Source organism: Chelonoidis abingdonii, chromosome 11, assembly GCF_003597395.2.
Source record: "Chelonoidis abingdonii isolate Lonesome George chromosome 11, CheloAbing_2.0, whole genome shotgun sequence".
Classification (NCBI taxonomy): domain Eukaryota; kingdom Metazoa; phylum Chordata; order Testudines; family Testudinidae; genus Chelonoidis; species Chelonoidis abingdonii.
Window position 1 is genome coordinate 17,673,834 of NC_133779.1, and position 22,335 is coordinate 17,696,168.

At 53.9% G+C, this 22,335-nt stretch overlaps 2 protein-coding genes and 1 long non-coding RNA gene across 3 annotated transcripts in view; all 3 read right to left on the reverse strand.

Moving 5' to 3' along the window:
- Nucleotides 1–1,051: 1,051 nt before the first annotated feature.
- Nucleotides 1,052–2,329, reverse strand: LOC142047503 (uncharacterized). Its single transcript, XR_012656769.1, has 3 exons — nt 1,969–2,329; nt 1,870–1,921; nt 1,052–1,793 (listed from the first exon to the last, which is right to left on the reverse strand). It is a non-coding gene; the product is annotated as an uncharacterized LOC142047503 (long non-coding RNA).
- Nucleotides 2,330–5,111: 2,782 nt separating this feature from the next.
- On the reverse strand, nt 5,112–5,502 carry LOC116823917 (histone H4). The gene has a single exon (XM_032778848.2). The coding sequence runs from the start codon at nt 5,490–5,492 to the stop codon at nt 5,181–5,183; it is 312 nt and encodes a 103-aa protein (XP_032634739.1). The 5' UTR covers nt 5,493–5,502; the 3' UTR covers nt 5,112–5,180.
- Nucleotides 5,503–21,912: 16,410 nt separating this feature from the next.
- LOC116823912 (histone H2B type 1-B-like) overlaps nt 21,913–22,335 on the reverse strand; it is a 4,565-nt gene continuing 4,142 nt past the window's right edge. Inside the window, exon 2 of the mRNA XM_032778842.2 lies at nt 21,913–22,330. Coding sequence (XP_032634733.1) covers nt 22,060–22,330 — 271 coding nt within the window. The 3' untranslated portion in view covers nt 21,913–22,059. The remainder of the gene's footprint in view (nt 22,331–22,335) is intronic.

Sequence of the window (22,335 nt, forward strand, 5' to 3'; positions counted from 1 at the left end):
CGAATTCCTTTTCCAACTAGTGCCCATCTCAGTGCCCTACCCCGCCTCTCTCCATTTCTCTGCAGCTTTCTTCCCACCCCCTTCCAACGCTCCTATTTCCTGCATGCATCCTGTGCTCTTTCAGCTCCGCACTGGTGCCATGGGGGGGTCGTTTGTGCTCAGCAAACACGAGGCTGAGGGCCTGTCCCAGGCCGGGGTTGCATTGAAAGCAGGTTGAGCTGCGAGCTCTTTGAACCGTGGCGGATTTCAGGGCATGAGCCCGGCCTCGCCCCAGCGCGGTCTCTCAGGGAAAGCGCTCGACTGCCAAAGCCTCTCTCCTTTCCTCGTTTTCTTGTGCTGTAATAAAGCTCTGCTCTCGGCTCTGCTGTCCGGCCTTTCGCTTTCATGCTCTGTCTCTCTCATGCTGCGTTTCTGTCTCTTCCCTCCCGCTGCTGGTTCCTGGCAGGGCTGCGGGGCCCTGGGGCAGAGGACAGTACAGAGAGGCTAATCCTCCAGCAGCTTGGTGCCTGCGGGCGGGCGCAGCCCTCGCTGCCCTGTGCCACCTGGGAGAAGGACCTGGCTCTATGCAGGATTGGGGGTGAGATGTAGGGTTCCCCCTTGCCCAAGCTTCCTCGGTTGCATGGAGCAGGAAAGCCACGTGGTCAACGGGGATGGACCCCGTCTCCAGTGTAGGGCTGCTGTGTGCCCGTCGGTGCCCCAGCCCGGCTGGGTTTGCCCCATGGCCTTCAGGCACCCGCCGCAGTGAGGTTGCCTCTGTGGGCCCAGAGGCTCAGACCCTGGGGAAGTGAGAGCATGGCTGGCTGTACACCCTCCTGCCCCTGGGGTCACTGACTGCAGTCCCCCCACCCATCCCACCCCTGCATTGAGGGCCTGGCCTTTCTCATCCTGGCCCTCCAGTGAGGGTGACCAGATGCCCTGTTTTTAAAGGGACAGTCCTGTTTTTGTGACCTTTTTCTCATATAGACGCCTATTATCCCCCCAGCTCTGTGTGTGTGTGTGTGTGTGTCAGAGAGAGAGAGAGAGAGCAAGGCAAGGGAGGCTTGGAGGTCTTTCTCCCCGTTGCTCCCCCGGTGGCTTGCGCTAGCTCTCTCTCTCTTTAGCTCCGGCCCGTTTGCCCCCTTGCTTGCCTGTTCCTTTCACTCGCCCAGCTGCAGGCGCTCGCTCGCGTGCTCTCTCGCTGAGCACTGCTCGCTCCTGGTTTCTCGTCCCAGCGCTGGCCGTGCAATCTCGCCCCCGGCGCACCCCTCTGCTCCAGTCCCTCTCCCTTGCCAGCTCCCTTACCCCGACACGCTTCTTGCTCGCGCCTTTGCTCGTCCAGCCCAGCTCTTGCTCGCTTGGCTCTGTCCTCACCCCTGCTTTGCTCACCCTGCCGGTCTGTCTCGTTTCTGGTCCCACTGGCGCTTACATTGGCCTGTCATGTCGCTCGGGGTGATGTAGCCCAGCCTGGGGCTCGCTTCCTCTCCCTGCTCTTTCCGGGCTGCTCAGATGCTCTCTCTTGCCACATTCCCTTTCTCCCCCCTGCTCCGCCTTTTACTCTCCCCCGTCCTCACACCTTTCGTTCATGCCTTTGCCGGCCTGGCTCCTTCCTCTCTGGCTCCTGCTCTGCTGTTTGCTTGCCTGGCTGCGTGCTCTTGTTCTCTCTGGCTTGCTTGTCAATCGCTCGCTGGCCCCTTTGCTCAAGTGCTCGCTTGCTCTCCTCTGTTTGCTGCTCTCTCTTCCCCTGCTTGCTCCTCGCTCGCTCTCTCCCCTGCTTGCTCCTCGCTCGCTCTCTCCCCTGCTTGCTGCTCTCTCCTCTGCTTACTGCTCTCTCGCTCTCTCCTCTGCTTGCTCCTCGCACGCTCTCTCTTCCCCTGCTTGCTGCTCGCTCACTCTATCCTCTGCTTGCGCCTCACTCGCTCTCTCCTCTGCTTGCTGCTCTTGCCTCTGCTTGCTCCTCGCTTGCTCTCTTCCCCTGCTTGCTCCTCACACGCTCTCTCCTCTGCTTGCTGCTCACTCGCTCTCTCCTCTGCTTGCTCTTGACTTGCCTTGCCATTGGCTCTGTCTCTCTCTCCTTCTGCTCTGGTTTGCTCACCCTGCTGCTCTGGCTTAATCTCTTTCTCTGCTGTTGCACCCTCTCTCTTGCATGCCCCTTTGCTCTCCCCATCGCTGCATGCTCGCTTGCTCTGTTTCTCCACTTATTCTTTCACTTGCTCCTCCTCGGCCTGTTTGCTCATCCTGCCTTTCTTGCCTTGCTGTGCTCGCTTTCTCTCTCTCTCTGTCTCTCCCCTGGTCACATGCTTGCTGCCGGAACCTGGAGGCGGGGCAGGGAAGCCTCCCCCGCCCCACACTTTTACAAATGGGAGGGTCATTCTCCCTGGCTTTTTCCACAAAAGAAGCAGAAGCGCAGAATTCATGTTCCCTGCAGATTTTCTTTCCCCCGCCCCGTAGAATAATCAATTCTGCCAGGGAGGCGCTGCAATGACACCTTTCACCCACCAGGGGCTGCTGTGGTGCCAGAAGCGAGGGCAGCCGGCTCACTGCTGGAGCAGCCGTGGCCAGAGAGGGGCCACTTTGGATTTGGATTATTCTACGGGGCGGGGGGAAGAAAATCTGCGGGGGACGTGAATTCTGTGCTCATATCTCTTTTTTCTTTCCTTGCCCTGCCCTCTGTCTTTCGCTTGCTTGCGCCTCTTTGCACGCTGTCTTGCTCACTTTGGCTCACCCCTTTTGCCCAGCGGGCAGGGCCCATTTTTAGGAGCCGCTCCAAGCCGACGGCGGGAGAGAGCTCTTAATGAATCCGTCCCCAACGGTAGCTGTAGTATAGACATAGCCTCTCTGGGTCCCCCCGGCTGGTCAGGGGCGTTCTGGGTAAGGGCTGCAATTTGGAGCAGTATTGGGGGTGAGGGGGGGCTGGTCCGGGGGTGTTGTATTAGTATTTAGGGACTGGGGCTGCTTAGTTAATTTCCTTCCCTGTTCCCTGATTTTCTACAATCAGCAGCTTATTCTAGGAGCGTCTCTGCATCGCATCCTCCCTCCCTCGCTATCCCCGATACATCACCCTGCTGCATGACTGTTCTCTTGTCAATCCAGTCTCTATTGTATGTGGGGAGGGGGGGCAGGAGTTTTGCAAGCCTGTTCCCTTTCGTGGTAGTTGCATCAGGAGCCCTGGGCTGTCAGCTGCTGCCAGATGTTTAGCACCATGTTCATGAGAGAGGGGGCAGTGGGGTTTAAATGTTGGGGGGGGCAGCCAGTGCCCCAGTGCATCTGGCAGGTTGTGTAGGGGGTATGGTATTAGCAGAGGATTCGCCTGCTAGTGCTGCAGGGGTCCCATTCGAAGACAAGGCTAGGCTGGGCCCTAGAGGCAGGGGGAAGATGTTGGGGCAAAGCAGAGTCTGTGAAGTGGTCCCATTCTTCCGAAAGGACATTCCTCACACCTGTATTGCAGCTAATCAGATGCCCACGGTTCCTTTCTGGCTGCTTCACCTGCTGCCAATGACAAAAATGATGCTTTTCGGGCAATGCTTTGTCCCCTGACAACCAGCTGCCTGTAGGCACTTGTGGAAAATGACCCTTTGCTGGGGCCTTGAAATCAGTGGCCTGCCCTATGGCAAGGCGCAATGGTGCGTGGTGGATGCTCCGTTGAAATGCTCCTTGATATCCTGTGAAATGATTTGCTCCCAAGGAGGGAAACTGTTTCTGGCTCCCAATTTCTCCTGCAGCACTTAATTTTTCACCCCTCCTGCCCCCCCAATAAATTTTCTGTTTCACTAGTTGCGGGTCATGTTTTTAATCAGGGCAGGGCCAGGCCAGCTTCAAGTTCTAATGCAGATTTGAATTGTGAACACGCTAACAACCCTGTGGGTCAACGGGCACTTTTGAGGTTGTCATGTATCAGCCACTGGCATCCCCCCCCACTTTGTTCCCCCCAGCAACCCAGGACTCATCTATGTAGGACTTGGGAGTTCTGGGCTCCTGGCCCCTGGGTTCTACAGAGCAGGACAGAAGCAACAAGGGGACACGAGAATGGTGCTTGTTCTGTGCAAACCTCACCCTGGCGAGTCTATACGGCCTGGGGCTCAGGAGGGGGCCCAGGCCATCCCCACTGTGCTACACTTCCAGGTGTCACAGACTCCCCTCCATTGCCCCAGACCATTCAGCAAGCTTCCTGGGGCCCCGGGAGCTTCCCCAGCGCCTGGTGGAGCAGCCACGAGAGGGTGGAGCAGAGCATGGCAGTTCACGTGGGAGTTTGGAAAAACCAGGAGAGCTCTGAGAGGAGCCAAAGTGCTTGGGCAAAAACCTCACCAGCCACCCATACGCTACCCTGAGAAGAAATTTTATAGCAGCACGGATGTAACCAGAGGCAGTCTGAATTTCCTAGGCCAGGCAGGAATTGACCCTCAAGGGCAGAGCTCGCACGAAGCCAGGAACAACAGCACCACAGGACCAGTGAGTGGCCCTGACAGACAAACCCGCTACACAGATGTGATAACAGGTTAGTGTATCCCAGTGAGCACAACGTGGATCTCTAAGTAGTGGATGCCAGTCCAATCCCGCTTTGCTGTAACACCAAATGAGCCGCTGGAGAGGGGGAAAGGACAAGGCAGCTACAACACTTTAGCGCCTGCTAAGTGGAGACAATTGTCCCCCCATTGCAAAGGTGCCAGGGGATGTTAGTGCTTAATTTGCACCCAGGCACCGGTAACAATTCAGAGCCCCAGCACCCTTGGCCTTGCCCCATCAGTTATTGAAGGGGAAAAAAAGGTAACACCTGCCACTGCAAATTAAGCACTGGATGGTGGTGGGGATCCTCTCATCACCTTGGCAGTTAATCCACATGCACGGCACGAATAGTTCATAGAAAGTGAATTAGTGCAGATTAAACAGCAGGCTCACAAAAGCCTCCAGTGAGAAACTATTAAGAACAGAGCTGAAGCAGGTATTGGGATTGGTGCACTTAAAACCTGTTAACCCAGGAGACCCTCCTTGGAAGTCAGGTGCAATATAGCAGCCAGCTCACCTTCCCCTTAACTTACAACGGAAACCCCCCAATCGCGCTGGACCCTCGCACCAGGACAGTAGCTCCGGAACAGTTTGACCTTTTAGCTTCCCAGCCCGAGCGAACCAAGCTCTTTCCGTGCACCAGTGGGTGGCCCTTAAAAGGGCCTTAAAGAAATACAGTTTGTGGGGGATTGAAAACCGACTCAGCCACCGAATCCGTACAGGGTGCGCCCCTGGCGCTTCAGGGCGTACACCACATCCATGGCGGTGACGGTTTTCCTTTTGGCGTGCTCGGTGTAGGTCACCGCATCGCGGATCACGTTCTCCAGAAAAACCTTGAGCACCCCGCGGGTCTCTTCATAGATCAGCCCCGAGATACGCTTCACCCCGCCGCGGCGAGCCAAGCGACGGATCGCGGGCTTTGTAATACCCTGGATATTGTCTCGCAAAACCTTACGGTGCCTCTTAGCACCCCCCTTACCCAGCCCCTTTCCACCTTTACCACGACCAGACATATCGCAAACAACCAACTCACAACACAATCTCCGAGTGAAAATGTTAGCGGCCGGCGGGACTTTATATAGCGTAGAGTCCGACCTGAGTGAGAACTGGCGCCACCGCCTGCCTCTCCCCCGCCTCTCGCTCTGACGGAAGGACGCTTCGCCTCTCACCAATGAGAGAAGGCGGCCTTCGCCTCTCAGCCAATCATAACATTACGCGGGTAATTTGAAATTCAAACGAGTTTGGCGCCCGAGTATGGCACCGCGGGAAACTGCAAACAGGGCTGGGAGATAATCCCCCTTCAGGCACCCGCAAAAACCTGTAATGGGACGCAGGGGTTTATTTATCATTGACTAGCACCCAGAGCCGGTGATCCACCCTCTCTGCACCCCCCGCACTGCGGTGGCTGTGGAGACCCCACCGCTTTTGAATATTCACCCATTGCATACTTAGAAATAAACATCAATCCAATTTCCTTCCCCAGAGAGGCTCCTGCAGATCAGCTCCCCGGGGCCCCAGCTCACAGGTGCACTATGCAGTCCATGGCGCAGTCTGCTAAGCACAAACCGCTCCCTGATTCTTGGGCCCCCCCGTTTTCTCTGTGTGCCTCCTGAGGAGGGGGTGATCGATGTCCTGCTTTCAAAAGCATTGTATTGGTGCATTAGAAAACGGGCATTTTACTGTAGCTTTGTCCCCGGTCTTGGGGCGACTCCAGACTCGGGGGTGTTGAGGGAAGCTGAATTTCCACCTCTGAGAGGTCACACTGTGTAACCAGCTCGCAGGAGCATTTTGTCATGAGTCTGGTGAGAATTATTGTGTTCCTTAAAGCCCCCCCATCCCGCAGTCAGGGGGATAATGGGATGATTTCAGCCTTCATTCTTAAAGGAAAAAAAAATAAGTTTCTAGCTTTTGTGCATGTGGAGGAACATAAGAACGGCCAGACTGAGTCAGACAAAAATGTCCATCTAGCGCAGTGTCCTGTCTTCCCACAATGGCCAGTGTCAGGTACCCCAGAGGGAATGAATAGCACAGGGAATCAACTGATCCAACCCATCACACATTTCCAGCTTCTGGCAAACAGAGGCTAGTGACACCATCCCTGCCCAGCCTGACTAAAAGCCACTGACTATCCTAGTAAGCCTCAAAATATGACACATACACACACCCCTCCACTGCACCCACAAGGCTAGCTATAACCCATTCCGTTGTCCTCCCTAGAGCCTGGAGTTGCTGGCCCCTGAGGAAGAGGCCCCAGATGCCTTGAGCATCCTCAGTCTCCGGACCCCCAGCCCCTCTCGGGATGACCCAGGGAGCTCACACAGCCGCACACCCCCCAGCCTCAGCCCCTCACTGCCCCAAAAGCTGCCCAGCGAGGGGAGGGGGGTCGCAGTGGGGTGGGTCCATAGGGGAGCGCAGGAGCCAGTCTGAGTCCCCAGAAGGGTCACCGGCCCCTTAGGAGAGGAGTCAAGGGAGCAGCCCCTCAAGCAAGAGGAAAGAGTCCAGCAGGTGATGGGGAGGGGACCAGGAAATTGGGATCTGGGGTTGGGGCAATGGAAGGTGTCGGGCGTACAGGGTGGGGAGGTTGGGGGGGGAATGAAGGGCCTGGGAGGTGGGAGGCTAGGAGGTGGCGGGAGGATGGGGGAAGATTGAGGGGGATCCCAGCGTCTCATTGTCTCGTTTCATTTTCAGGCGGGCGGATCGAGGGGGGGAGCCAGACAGAGCAAATCATCGCAGAGCCGGGGTAAGAGCCAGACAAAGGCTGGGGGAGGGTGCCCCCCCCGTGTGACAGCCCCTAGCCCAGCCCAGCCCTGCCCTGCCCTGCCCCACTGCATCCTCCAGCTCGCCTTTATGGCCCAAGCCCAGGGCACCCTGTCTGGCCGTCCCTCTGGGGCCCAGGGTGGCCAACTTCCTAACTGCACAAAACCACATACGCTTGCTCCGCCCCATGCCACGCCCCTTCTCTGGAGCCCCGCCCCATTCACTCCTGCGCCTTCCCTCTGTCGCTCGCTCACTGTCATCGGGCTGGGGCGGGGTGTGGGCTTCGGGAGGGACCTGGCGGCCACTTCTGGGGAGCGGTGCGGGGCCCTGGCAGGCAGGGAGCCTGCCTTAGCCCTGCTGCGCCGCCGACCGGAGCTGCCAGGGGCCCTTTTCGACTGGGTGTTCTGGTCGTCTGCACGGGGCCATGTCCCCCCTCCAGCCCGACGTCCGGCCCCCCAGTCTGACACCTGCCCCCCCAGCCTGACACTGGCCCCCCAAGTCTGATGCCTGCCACCCTCCCAACCTGACAACTGGCAGCCCAAGGTTAATGCCCCCTAGTCACAGCTGCCCCCCAAGACTGAATGCCCAGGACCCCCCCCAGCCCGATGGCCAGCACTCCCGCAGCCCGACGTCCCAGGCCTCCCCCAGCCTGAACACCCACCCCCAAGACGGACCAGCCCAACCCTCCGCCCCCCAGCAGCCTGATCCCCGCTGTTCTCTGCCACCCCAGGCAGCAAGCCCGGCCGATCCTGTCGCTGGTGAATCCTCTGTCCCGCCCAGCCTGAGTCGGGGCGACAGGCGGAGCCGCCCCCCCAAGACAAGAAGAGCGCTGACGCTGGCGGGAGTGAGCCAGTAGATAAGGGGGCGGGCAATGTGGAGAAAGGGGCGTAGCCTCCTGGCAATTGGGGGAGGAGCCTGCCTGAAAGCCAGTAAAAAGTCGTTACCCAGCAACGGGCTGGTCCTGAGGGGAGGGCTACACAACGTGGGGCGGGGCAAATGGGCGGGGCTCGGCAGCAGGCACCCCGAGGGGTGTGTCCATGCCGTGGGGGCGGGGCCAAGCACGGAAGCGGGACCTGAGCGGTTAGTCTCCGCCCGGTCCTCATCATCACTTCCGGCGCACGAGCGGAAAGTGTGCGTACGGGGCGGAAGGGAATTTTATTAAGGGTAGTTGCGGGCGGAAGTGGACGCGGGCGCGTTCCTTAGCGCGGGGCAGGGGATGCGGCTGCGAGCTGAACGTGGTCGCTCCGGGCCGGGCCGGGCCTCCGCTGGCTCGGGGAAGCGCTGGGCGGGAACGTGATTGCCTGCAGGAACTCGCGCGTCACCCGTAGCGGGTCAGGGTCACAGGGCGGAGCCAGGGGAAAGGAGTGGGGAAGGGTCAAACAGGGAATGGGTCAGGGGCAACAGGGCGGAGCTAAGGAAAGGAGCAGATCAAGAGGCAAGGGGTCAAAGGCGTTCACAGGGTATGGACAGGGGAGCAGTGATGGCGTGGGCGGGGGGGTCAGAGGTCAATGAGCAGGGCCAGCGTATGGGGGTCAGAGGCAACCCTGAAACCAAGGGGGCCAGAGGGGCCCACCTGCACCCCGCGGTGACCCGTGTCCCAGGGGATGCTGGCGGAGCCACCTGGCATGGTGGACGGCTACAGACTGCCTACTTCAGCTTCTGCGCACCACCGAGCGGCTAACTCAGGTAACAGGGGAGGCTTGGGACCCAGGCGTCCGCGGTCCCACACCTCCCCACCCTCCAAATCCCCTCCCCGAGCCGGGCTAGCGCCGGACTCCTGGGTTCTCTCTGGCTTTTTCTCCTCCCCAACCAGGTGTGGCGACTTCTTAAGGACAGGCCACCTCGCTGGAGGCGGAGGAGGGGCTGTCCGGGCTCCGGCCCGCCCGAGCCGGGAGGCGGCTGCTATTGTGGGATTTTGAGGACCTCGGGGCTTCACACCCGCGGAGCTGAAAGGGCTGGACGGTGAGGCGCCGGTGATCACCCCACCACGGCATACGTGGAGGGCGGCCTCTGGGGGGGTCCCCGAGGATGTGGGTGAGGAGCTGTGGGCCCACAAGAGTGCCGGTTTGGGAGACAGGAGGAGCGTGTGGGGCGGATGGTGTTGGCAAGGGCTGCGAGGCGGCGGCAGTATGCCCAGGCCTGAACACACGCCGCCCAATGTTTTCTCCTGCCTTCTCCCCTGAAGGACATCGGCACAGCAGGAGACCACCCGGACGGTCAATGATCGATGTACTGCCCACGGCCGACCCCCACCGCCGCGAGCACGTTGCCTACCTACGGTTATCCTTCTAACCGGCTGCTGCAGCCGGGCTGAGACAACTGCTGAGAGACGGGAGGTATGTACCCTGACACCCCCCAACCAGGGCCAAGGCCGCTGTTGAGGAGATCGTATCCCCTCACGTCTCCTCTGACCCCATCAAACCCAAACCCAAAGCACCTCTTAAAGCAGAGGTCCAGGCTGGCCTCCCCCATCTCACTTGTGCCCCCACCCCACACCCCAGTCTGTCTCTCCATCTACCACCCTTGGGAGTACCTGTTAGGACTAAGACCTCGCCTCCATTTTGGGTGCTGCTCCCCCGTCCTCTCTCCTTGCGCTGGGCTCATCATTTGCAGGTGACACCAAAGTGGAGGAATGCAACTCTTGGAGACAGGGTCATAATTCAAAAAGATTTGGACAACATTGGAGAGAAATGGTCTGAGGATAACTGGTAAAATGGGTTTCTCGTCGCATCCGTGTAAACTTGCCGAACCGGTAATTGCCCTGGCCTCTTCTTTGTCATTCAAGTGTTGAAACCATTCTACAACAATATGCATTACCGTCCCTTTTTCGGGGGCGAACCAGACCTTTTGGCACCTGCTCCCCTAGTTGTGTAAACATTGCTTGTGCAACAATCAGAGGCGAGACACACACGGTTTTGGCCCCGTCCCCGGAGACACATTCTGTGATGTCATAGTAAGCTATATTAGGTCGCCTGCCAGTGCAGGGGGGAGAGGAAGAAAAACGAATCCGTGTATCCCAGTGTACCCCCGTAACCGAGCCTGATTCAACCTCGAAGCCTCTCTCAGACTCACGTTGTTTCAAATAGAGTTCTACGTTGTCGCTCGTGATGCGCTTGGCTTGTATTGCTTAAGTATCAGTATTCTAAATGCTGCAGTTTGTTTGTAAATATTGTAGTAGATTATTTTAAGACATTGTGGTGTTAGGTGTTTTAACTATTTAGCTAAATCATAAGCGCTCCGACCTCTCCAATAAAATTTAAAATGATTAATTGAGTTGTGTGTGTGTCTGCGTTTGCCTCTGTACCATACTCCCCTTCATCTCTTGACCTATATAGTCAATGTTGCCACGTGCACCTGTAAAATTAACAGTCGCATTTCTTTTTGCCCCGCAAATACGTGGCAATCTAACATGGCGTGCACGAACAGGAGCGGGGAGTAGGTCCATGCCTGTGGCACGCGTGCCAACCGCGGCAGAAACGAACACTAAACAGTTCCAAACATATTGCAGTTTTCACCCTTTTTACTAGCAAAAAGTTCACTAAATCCAGTAATGGAATGGATCTGTTCCTTGACCGGAAAAACTCAAAAAAGCTATACTGTTACCATTAACCTGGCAGATACAGGTGCCTCCGGCACCCGAGCGCTTAAGGTGTCGCCAGCCCGAGTTCCCTGCAGGCCTCAGGCACGGAGCTGTGGAGAACCTCGGTGCTGCAGATCCCTCTCAGCTTTGGAAAGAATGTATGCCCGGCATTGCTTAAAAACGAGAGGTTGCGACGTTTCCAACTGATTCCCCACCTCGTCGGTAATACCTGCTAATCTCGGCACGCAAATTATTGATGCCACAATGATAAAAAAAATTAAATTTAATTAAGGAAAACCATAAAATTGGATCCCATAAATATAAATCTGAAAGTTTCCAGAATGAAAATTCAGTAAATGGTCAGCGTGGGAACCCAACTGAGAGGAGAGGGTAAATTTGTAATGGTAATGAATGTGACTAGTACAGCTGTAAAAGTGAATAAAAGGTGTAACTGGATTTGCTGGAAGTAGCTCAGGGTTAGTGAAAAGCAGCAGCTGTCTGTGGTGAGTGGCAATGTGCCTGTGAGCTTATGGGCTGTGTCTATCAGCACGTTTGGGAAAAGAAGAATAGTGGAAGATGTGAGATGTCCCGTATCCTACCTGTACCTGTGCGGAAAATGTAACAGTGAAAGGAAATGCCGTCGTCTGTTAGGGTATACTTGCCTATGGAGGAATGCGTACCCTCGCGTCTCCAAGCAGTTGTCTGTTAAACAGCGCCTGGTGTGCTGTGACAAGGAAATTGAAGTCCCAAGTTGGTGTCTGGTGAAGGAGAAATGTGTCCCAGCTTTCTTGTCTGTGGAGCAAACAGAAGGTGCCTTTCAGCCTGTGATGGTTATAGGAATTCAGTTGTCTCAGAGTTGGTTTAAATACAGCCTAGAAAGCCCAGGAGGAAATGTCTGATAGTCCTGTCTGGCTGGGAAGGATGCACTAGTAACTACGTTGGCATCCAGTTGTGTCTCTTGAAAGTGGAAAAGGAGGGTGTAGCAGCTCTGTCTGAGCAGGGTGATAACCCTAGCTAGGGCACAAGGGAGAGAAAGAACAGGTGATTATTTGTTTAACCCACTGACAGTTTAACAACTGTAACAAGGAGAAAATAATTCCTAAACTTGTGTGTGTTGAGCCTAACTGCACGGTTGCCCAGTGACTATAAGGAAAGTCCATGGGAAGGAGAGTAGCTCACGTTTTATCTAGGGAGCTGAGTTGCCTGAAAAAGAAATTGTGTTAGGAATCTGCCTAATGGCCAAAAGTAATTGCTGAATGAAGTATAAGACCCAGAAGAATCTGTTTGTGGCTCAGGAAGTGTTCCTTTAGAGCAAGTCCTAGTTTTGAAAAGGGGTAAGGGCAGAAGTTCTGAGAAGGGGTTGAATTGCTTGCTTAGAAAAGCGCTAAGGAATAGAAATCCTCATGGTAAATCTGTTGCAAGCATTTACTGCAGCTAAAGGGTGAAAGTGCCGATTTGAAATCAAGGAAAGTTTAGTTCCTAACCCAAAAGTTTCTGTTTAATGGATCCACTGACATTTCCCTGTTAAAAAATCCAGTGGGGGTAGCTTGTGAGAAGTCTCAAATAGATAGAAGCGTTAAAAATAAGCACCCTGTAATAAGTGGCTGGTGTGAGTGTGTAGGTGTGTGGCCAGGCTTGTGGAAAACTATGTTGTTGAAACAGAAATGTCTCATGCTAGGTCTGTGTTAATGCAAATTCACCTGACTAGCAGGGAAGAAGAAAGACTTGCTAAAGCTGTCGAGTCAAAGAGGAGCCAACGCCCTCAGCCAGTGAATTGGTAAGCGAGAGAAATCAGGGTTGGTCGCTGCAGAACAAGGAGAAAAGAGAAGACTAAATTTGCAAAGGGAAGCCACAGGTAACCCTAAAATGCCAACTCCAATGGTTGATCCAAAGGTCTGGCATGACAAACAGGATTGTAAATGGACACTTGCAATGAATTTGTGTTACTGCTAATGGTGATTTGCAACTAGTGTGTGCTATTACCAAGAATTGTAAGAATGTTACAGACAGGAATCCCGCTGCAAAGCAGAATCCAATCCATATTTTCGACTAAGTTTTACCTTGAGTCTGTAAGAGATTCAATCCTGTTATTGAACATGACTTTGATAAACCATTCTGTATACACTGATATGGCTCTAACCCAAGCCTCTGGCTATGGAGAACCACGGGCCGCAAGTACCCTAACACCTACTCAGTGGCTACAAGTGCCCCAGTGACAAGCTAGTTCATCATAACTGGCCTCAGCAAATGTAATTGTTAATAAACAAACAATGCCCCTGACAGGGCTCGTATTATTCTGTTTACAGGTTATGCTGCTCTCCCTCTCACAACATCTTGCCACGGAGCCCTTAGAGAAGGTGGACTACAAACTTGTTTGCACCCTATGGTGCAGGAGTCAGCAGAAACCAGTCCCTGTCAGCGCTTAAGTCCAGAAGATTGCCTTGGTGCTCCACTCAGTTCTCACCTAAATATCCATTACCCTCTTCAATTGTACCAAGAGTTATAACTTTTCTCATTTAAATATCTAATGTAAATTGTCTTCCCCTATGGCAGTGGCTGCTTCAGTGTTTTGGAATAATTGTTCTTCACAATTTAATGCTTATGTGTTTCCATTTCTTAATGCTTCAAGTCAAAGTAACATAGCTTTCCTTTAATTAAGGGTTATTACAGTTCCACACCTTATGTTGGTTTTTGTTGGTAATAGTTTAACCCAGCCCCTACTTGGGTTGGTGCATATTTAATTGTTCTATGTGAAGTTTCCTTATGCTAATACCTCCTTAACTAAACCACTCTTAATTTACCTACCCCCCCGTCCCATTAATTGTTTTATCGTTTGATCATGATATTTTTTGAACCTTCTATACCTCCTAAAACATATGTATTATTTCATGCCCTGCATCTGCATCATGCTGAGGCTGCATGTATTAATCGAACGTCACCTTTTATTCTGTAACAATAATGGTGGAGCCATACCACATTTTCGTCCTTAAGACCCGGCCATTTTTGAATGTGCAGTGATTGCTTTCGTGCTGTCCTCCCTCGCATCCTCTATGTTAGTTTTAACCCTGTGTTATATGATGTTACGTGATCAAGTGCTGTTTCAATCCCTTGCTATTGAAACGCTTGCTAATACTACGGGCAAGGCCTCTCCTTAGTTAATAACAGGAAGTTAAATTCCCTTGCCAGTATAGTATTCAAAATAGATTAAATGATTCAATATTTGTTACAATCTTCCTCATTTTACTAAATTTGCTGAAGTATATCCAGAATTTGCTGATAAATGTTGTGTTTTTTGCCATCTATTTCTCCTAATTTGTCCCCAGTTGTTAAAGACCTGCAAACGTTGAGCCTCTACTGTCAGAGAGTCATGAGAGACCTTCCAGTTTTGGTCATGGCTCAATTGACTTGGCTCTGCGCCCTACAATCCTGTTTCCAATCCCTGTTTGTCCCTTCTGGTTGGGCTCGCTCTTCTCTGTCTCGGATGTGCCTTCATAAAAAGCCTGCATTCACAAAGTTTGTGCCTCGGCCTACATCGCTTCACCCCCGAAGCGCATCCCCTGATAGGTGGGATGAGAGTCAGACTCGAAGTTAGGTTTCGGCCAAACTATTCTCAGCCAGGCCACGGGGCATGTAAAATGGGTTCCTGTCTGCATCCTGTAGAACTTGCCATACCGGTATTGCCTGGCCTCTTCCTTGTCATTCAGTGTTGAACACATTCTACCAACAATATGCTTACCTGCTCCCTAGGCACCTGCTCCCCTATTGTGTAAACATTGCTGTGCCAATCAGAGGCGAACACACACACGGTTGGGCCTGTCCTATGACACTTCTGTGATGTCATAGTAAGTATTTAGGTCCCCTGCCATGTGCGGGGGGGGAAAAAATGAATCTTGTGTACCCCTGTAACAGAGCCTGATCAACTCGAAGCCTCTCATCTCAGCTCATCTTTCAAATAGAGCGTCTACGTTTGCGTCGTGATGCGTTGTTTGTATTTGTAAGTATCACTTATTACTAAATGCTGCATTTGTTTGTAAATTTGTTAGGTAGATATTTTTAGGCATTGTGAACTCTATTAGCTAATCATAACTGCTCCCTTACCCTTCGTAACCATCTCCAATAAAATTTAAAATTATTAATTTAGTTGTGGTTCTGCTGTCTGCAGTTGCCTCGTGACCCATACTCCCTTGCAATCTCTACGCTAAAAAGCTAAATATGAGTCAACAGTGTGATGCTGTTGCAAAAAAAGCAAATGTGATTCTGGGATGCATTAACAGGTGTGTTGTGAGCAAGATACAAGAAGTCATTCTTGTATCCAGTTCTGGGCACCACACGTCAAGAAAGACATGGAGAAATTGGAGAGGGTCCAGAGAAGAGCGACAGGAATGATTAAAGGTCTAGAGAACATGACCTATGAAAGGCTGAGAGAATTGGGTTTGTTCTCAGAAATAAAAGGTTGAACACTTCCTGTCAGCGCCCCTCTGCACTCGCCACATGCCCGAATTTGCTGACACCCAGCAAGGGGACCTTCTGAGGTATTTCAGAGCTGCACAGATTAACTCAAGTGCCCTTGTCATAAACAGATAGCTAAGGGTTAATGTCTATTCAAAGCTCAGGGAGGGAATTAGGAAGTAAAATCTTTGTAATGGCCACTGTGAGGCAAAGTTCTGCTGCCAGCCTCCAGCAGCATCCTTTTATTTTATTATGGTATTTACAATAAATGTGATAATGTCTTGTCCCTTTAAAAACACCCTGTCCTGTGTGCTGCCTGCACCAGCTCTGCACACTCTGCCCTGCTGCAGCCAGCCCCATGTCCATTCATGGTTTCCTTATCCCTCCAGTCTTGCAACTTTTTATTTTCTGTGGAATACAGATTCATAATAAAAAAAATAACAGAGAGAGAAACTGTTAATACAGAGCCTGCATTGTTTTTAAGAGTTTTTGTAGCATCACACAGTGGAAGGGGGTGGGGGGCTGCCACATGGCTCACCTGGGAAGGGGTAGGGTGGGGGGTTGCTTCACTCCCACATCTAGGCATGCTTACCAGGAACAGGCTCCTCTGCTGGTTCTTCCTGGCTGCTTCTGGTGTAGACACCTGCTAAGTTGCAGCACTGTAACCCCCTCACCAACACTGCAACTTGCAAGTGTAGCCATGGCCTTAGTTAAAGTCCAAATCAGCTTAACCTTACCTAACAGCTGTTGTACTCCTATATGTACCCAATTACTATAATGGTTATGAGTTTTTATTGTATTCTCAATTAAATTGTTTGGATTGGTGTTTAGGTTATATCTGATGTTTAGTCAATTGTACTGGTTTTTAGTTATATTCATCTATGAACTAAGATACAGAAAATGAAAGCAGCGGTCACACGGGTATCCCCCCTACAAGGTTACTGAGCGCAATGGGCTCTCTCCGCCCCCTCCCCACTCGGGGCCGGGCAGCCAGCGAAGGACTCGCTTTGGTGCGAACCCCGCGGCGGGGCGTTCTCGGCTCCGGACCCACCAGCCGCTGCGCACCGAGGAACAACTGCTCCCGCCCAGCACAGCGCCGGTCCGACGGCCAGAGGCAGCAGCTGCCCGGGGCCGGCTCCCGGGGGCCCCTCCGGCCCGGCCCTCCAGACCCTGCTCCGGATGCAGCAGCAGCCACCGCTCCCCGCGCGGGGGCCGCGCCCGCTTTTATACCCCGCCGCGCTCCGGGCCGGCCAATGGGGCGGCCGGACCAGTTGCGCATGCGCCCTTCTGCCCCGGCCGGTAGCGGGGGGGGCGGGGCCGCTCGCTCACCAGAAGGCGCCAGGTGGCGAGCTCAGAAGGCGGCGGGGGCCTTATAATCGCGCCCCCCGCTGCATGAACGCAACTTCTCCTCCCATGAGCTCTCTGGACCCCCGCCTCACCGAGTTGCTGCCCCCTACCCACGCACTCACCCCCGCCAAGATTCCTCACACACCTGGTCGAATAAGCTGGAACCTGGCCATCCATAGTGGGGCAAGTGCACACTCGTACAGGTTCTGGGGCAGGCGTGCTGTCAGGGTGTGGGTTGGTTTGTTGGGCCTTGCCCACGTCCGCCGCCCAGGTTCGGCTCGGGCTTGCGGGTCCCCACTGGCCATGGAGCCACTGCTCAATTGGTGGAGGGTGATCCACATGCGCGCGTGTTGCTGGGCATGTGGGGGGGGGTCTCAGCGCGCGCAGCTGAACGGACTTAAGGGCTGTGTGGTTAAGTGGCGGAAGCTGTTGTGGGGCGCCCCTCTGCCCAATGGAGATTCACTAGCTTCTTCGATCAATGCCTAAAACGCGTCGGCTGGTTTTGGGCAATGGCCACTTCCCTGCGGCCCTGACAGATTTGTAACCTTTTGGTGCTGAACTGGCCCTGTGCTCCCATACCCTTGTACATAATTGGGAGGCGCCAGCGCGAGCAAGCCAACCTCTTGTGACGTTAAGCAGGGACTGGTTCACTTGTTGCCGTTCTCTGGAGTCATCTGGGAAAACCAGGCCCCTGCTCCGACTGTTTCCAACCCGGCGCCCTGTCACTGGAATGTCAGGTCTCAGAACCGCTAAAAATGGATTTCTCGCTTGAGCTGGAGTACAAATAAGAAGGCCCTTGGAATCTAATGGGGGGGTTATGGTCTCCTTCCACACTAATGCACGCTAATTATTCATCACAACAGGTCGTTTATTACACATGAATGCGCGCTCGGAGGGGCCGCGTCACGGCCAAGGCTCCCCCTTTCACCAGGGAGTACCGCAGATGTGAAACAGCAGAAGGATTAAGAAGCTGACTCGGTTTACACCACCCGCCGGATTGAACCCGCAGGCCTCGGGCTCCCTCCCGAGCAGTCAGGCAAACGACGCACGTTTCGGCCCAAGCTGAAACTGTTCTTCGGCGTCACGTTAAGAACAGGAGCTTGCTATTTACTTTAAAAAGCAACAAATTATCCACCTTCCTTTTCTGTTTGAATTCCCAGCGGGTAGAGACGGCTCGGCTCCTTAGCGCTTGGAAATCCAGGCTGGCTGCTGCCGTCCCCAGGGCCCTAGGACAGCTCTGCTCTGCCCCATTAGAGCTCCCCCCCCAAGACCGCCCTTAACATTTCGCAACCACAGTTTGGACGCAAGGAAATCTCTAGATGAGTTGATGGACTCCCCTGGAAGACTCTAATACACCCAGGGCACTGGTCACGCCTCTACTCGCATCATAAAGCATTCCCCAATCTGGACCTTAGCGTCCAGAGAATCTGGGTGCTGCATGAACCTTCTAAGCTTAATTACAGCTTAGCTTTGATCTCGCTGCCACCATCAAAAATTCAGGTTTTGCTCCTCTCGTCTCCCAAACCTTCCTGGGAGGACCCAAGACTCGAGTCTCACCAACAAAGGAAATAATCCCCACTTCCATCTCCCTCTCCTTCACCCAGAATTTCCTCTGGCTACCTGAGATATTACTGATGCAACTCTTTCATAACCAATACAAAGAAGCATGTTCCTTTCTTCACAAAGAGACCAACCCAAAGAACAAGGAACAGAAAAGATTCTATCGTCTCTTCCCCCTCCACCAATTCCCTGTGCATGCAGAGCTTACCTCCGTAGATCTAACACAAATGAGAATCTCCCTTCTTCGTTCTTAGCCTACCCAGAGAGAAAAACTCGAGACAGGTCTTAAAAAAGAAAGCTTTATCATAAAAAAGAAAGAAAAAAACACTAACATACTGCATCTCTGCATAAGTTTTGACAATACACGGCTTTACTTAAAAGAAAAATATGAATAAACAGACTACTCAGAAAGAGATACAATTCAAACATTTCCAGCAACTACACACATGTAAATTACAAAAACAAAATATAAAGCCTAATTGGTTTTGCTACCTTTTACTCAAATCTTGAATCGAGATTAGAAGCTGAAGATAGAGAAGATCCCCTCTCATAGCTGAGGAGCAGACAAAGACACAGGCACACAAAAATTCCTCCCTCTGCTGTGCAATCCGGTTTCCTGCATTGGTCCTCTGGTCAGGTTTTGCGTTCCTTTGTTAACGCCTTTACAGGGTGAAAGAAACATTACCTAGCTAGTCTTATTTATGACACCCATCCCCTCCCTCCCTCTCTTCGGGCAGAAGAAACCAGGAGTCCTGGCTCCCAGCCCGCCCTCTAACTCACTAGCCACCCAGTCCCCTTCCCTTTCCAGCGGGGACAGAACCCAGGATCCTGGCTCCCAGCCCCCCCTGCTCTAACCATAGCCCCAGAGCCAGGAGAGAACCGGAGTCCTGGCTTCAGCCCGCTCTAACCACTAGCCCCACTCCCTCCAAGGCCAGGAGACAACCACAGGAGTCCTGGCTCCCAAGCCTCCCTTGGGGCAGCCATCTGGGACCGAGAGCCTGTGCCTGCTCAGCCCAGCCTTAATCCACCGCGCCGCCGCCCCCCAGACTACAGCATAGCCAGCTGGAGGGCGGAGGGCGTGGTCCTCTGCACCAAACACCTCGCGCTCCCCCCCGCGACCCCAAGCCCCCATACTCACCTTGCTATCCAAGTCCTGCCGTACCTGCGCCCATTCCCGCTACTTGCGCCTCAGGGGTTAGGGCGGACACCTGGGTTCTTGGTCCAGGTCGGTGGTGGTTGGGGTGCAGGAGCCCGGCCGCCTGGTTCTTCCTCCGTGCTCGGTGTGGAAGGTGGGTGGGTCCGCTGCCGATGGCTCCTTCACGCTTGCCCGGCCTCCAGCAGCGTCCACCCGGCGGTTCGGTTCGGTTAGCTTCCTGCCCAGACCGACTCAGCGGGGCGGGACCCAGCTGTGAGGCTGGTCATGTGACAGAATCAGCTGATTTCCCGCCCAGCTTTCCTGGTGACAACAGGCCCCCCCCAATCCCCTGTTGTCCGCCAGTCTCTGGGTGGGGGGACTCGCTCCAATGTCCAAGCTGCAACTCCCAATGATGTCCAGCGAGCATTGGGAGGCGCCCCGAGAGATCGGCGGGTGACCCCCCCCCTTTCCGGCCCCTCCATGATCAGAGCCTGGGGGGGCGGTGGGTGAGGCAGCAGGGCAAGCCAGGAAGCCCACCGTTCAAACACCTCTATAACCATCTCGCATTATTCAAAAAAATGTCGTGTAGCTCGAGAGGACAGCCGGGGGGGGGAGGGCTCTCGGGGCGCGGGAGGGGGAGCTAGCACGATTGCAATGACTTGGCGCGGGGGAGAGGGGCTGCCATTCCCATTTGGCCATCTTGCGGTAATGTCTGTACCCCACAAGGGGTTTAAAGCCTCCCGTGGAGTGCTGCTGTGGGTTGGAGGGCCAAGGGGGGGGGGGGGGGCGGGGGACGGGGGAGGGTGCGGGGGTGGCGTGAGGGCGTTCACCCCACTAGGACCATGGGCTAATACTCCTCACGGTGAATCATATTAACACTGCTGGTCGCCCCCTCACATCAAACCCTGAGCAGGGAGCGCCCCATTGTGGGGGGCAGAGTCCCCGGGGGAGGGTAACGAACCCCTCCTTGGCCTTTTGTCTTCTTCGCCTAAAAATTGTTACAACAAGCTTTTTTCCCAAGGGGGTGGGTGGCAGGACCCCCCGGAGAGCCCCCTTTGCTGGGCGAGAGACGGATGCTCTGATTTGGGGGAGTCAAGTGAGGTGCCGGTGGAGGGGTCACGACAACCCCCCCTTTCCTCTATGACTCGACACTAAAGGGGAAATCGGGGAGGCAGGAGCTAGGGCGAGGGAAGCACTCCAAATCTGGCCCCCCATGGGACACAGGGACGGGGAACAAGGAACGTAATTCAGCGACTGGAGCATGGAAACCCCAACCCCCCTCTGGAACAAAGGCTACGCACTTGGACCCCCAGCCCCGCTGCAGGGCCAGCTGCAGATGGGGGTTCCGGGGGGGAGGGCTGATACAGTGAGTTCCTGAACCTTGGCGGCCGGGTGTGGGAGCTTGGGTCTTGAATAGGCGGGGGCAGGTTGGGAGGTCTGGCCTCTCTGGAGCAGGTGGGTGCAGTGAGGGGGCAAGATGGACACAACCCCCCCCCCCCAGCATCTTGGGCTGCCCACAGCCAAGTGCAACCTTGTTATCTTCCCCGCCCTCCACGGGGCCCTTAGGGCCAGCCCCCACCCCCCGTCAACCAGGCAGGGAGCCCAGGGGCCCATATGGCAGGGGAAGACCTGGCCCAGGATTCAATGGGTTACACAGCGCAGAGGGGGTTGGGAGCCAGGACTCCTGGGTTCTCCCCCCAGCTCTGGGGTAGGGAGCAGGGGCAAATAAATTGAAGGCAAATAAATATTCTATTATTTTGACATAATCTCATTATTTTTAAAGCCCATCCCGTGATCTGTCTCCTGCTTTTTGAACAGTTGGGGTTGGCCAGATTTGAGATTACAAAGATTTGCCTTCTCGCTGAGATTTCTCTCTGTTGGGGTGAGCCCAGAGCTGGTGGTTTCCTTGGGGTGTAGACGGTTGAAGTTTCCCTCCCCCCAGACAGGATCTGAATGAGGCTTCACCAGTTGTCCCAACATCTGGCTGTCACATGGTCGCAAACGGGAAATCTCCCTCCCTGGTCCGGTTTTGGCGCTGTTTTTATAACAAAGGTAAACGAGCTGCTCCCCTTCCAATCTCCCCAGGCCCCCAAATCCGGTTTTAGAAAGGCAGATTTCACGGAGATTAACAGTCCTCTGGGAAACAAACCATCTGAAAATACCGGGAAATGAATAGCAGCTTTCCCCTCCTGGGGAAGCCGAGAAAAACTGGTTTAGGGTATGATTCATTGATCCTATCCCTATAAAATCTGATATTAAAAACAAACAAAAAATCCTTCAGTTTATTTTGTCTATAAAAGACCATTCATTGACCACACTGGGTTTCAGGCATGGAAAGAATAAAGACGTGAGCTTTTCTAAGCTATATGAAATGGAAAGGACACAAGGAGATATTTCATGTTGATTCACCTAAACACTCGTCACCTAGAAGTGCAGGGTTTTGCATTTCCTGTAGCGTTTACCCATCTAACTACTGCATATTCTTAGAAGCCAAGACAATACCTAGTATATTGACAGCATTATGAACCCTCCTTAAATGATCACACGATATACTTGACTCGGTGTTAAACTCAAGAAACACGAAGACCAGGACTAGAGTTATCCCAGATATTCAAAGCACGTTTTAAAAAGGAGCCTTTAGTTACTTTCTGCCAGTGAAACAGCAACTCAAGCTCTCATTGAGAAAGTGGGTGGCTCTTAAAAGAGCCTTTGGGTTTTAAGTGCAACAACTTCCCGAAGAGGCACAACCCGTTTACTTGGAGCTGGTGTACTTGGTCACGGCCTTGGTGCCCTCCGAGACGGCGTGTTTAGCCAGCTCTCCGGGCAGCAGCAGGCGCACGGCGGTCTGGATCTCCCGGGAGGTGATGGTGGAGCGCTTGTTGTAATGCGCCAGGCGAGACGCCTCCCCGGCGATGCGCTCGAAGATATCGTTGACGAAGGAGTTCATAATGCCCATGGCCTTGGAGGAAATGCCGGTGTCGGGGTGAACCTGCTTCAGCACCTTGTAGACATAAATGGAGTAACTCTC

Bases quoted from the DNA above. Each gene is read 5' to 3' on its own strand.
- LOC116823917 (XM_032778848.2), bottom strand. From the start codon at position 5,492: ATGTCTGGTCGTGGTAAAGGTGGAAAGGGGCTGGGTAAGGGGGGTGCT.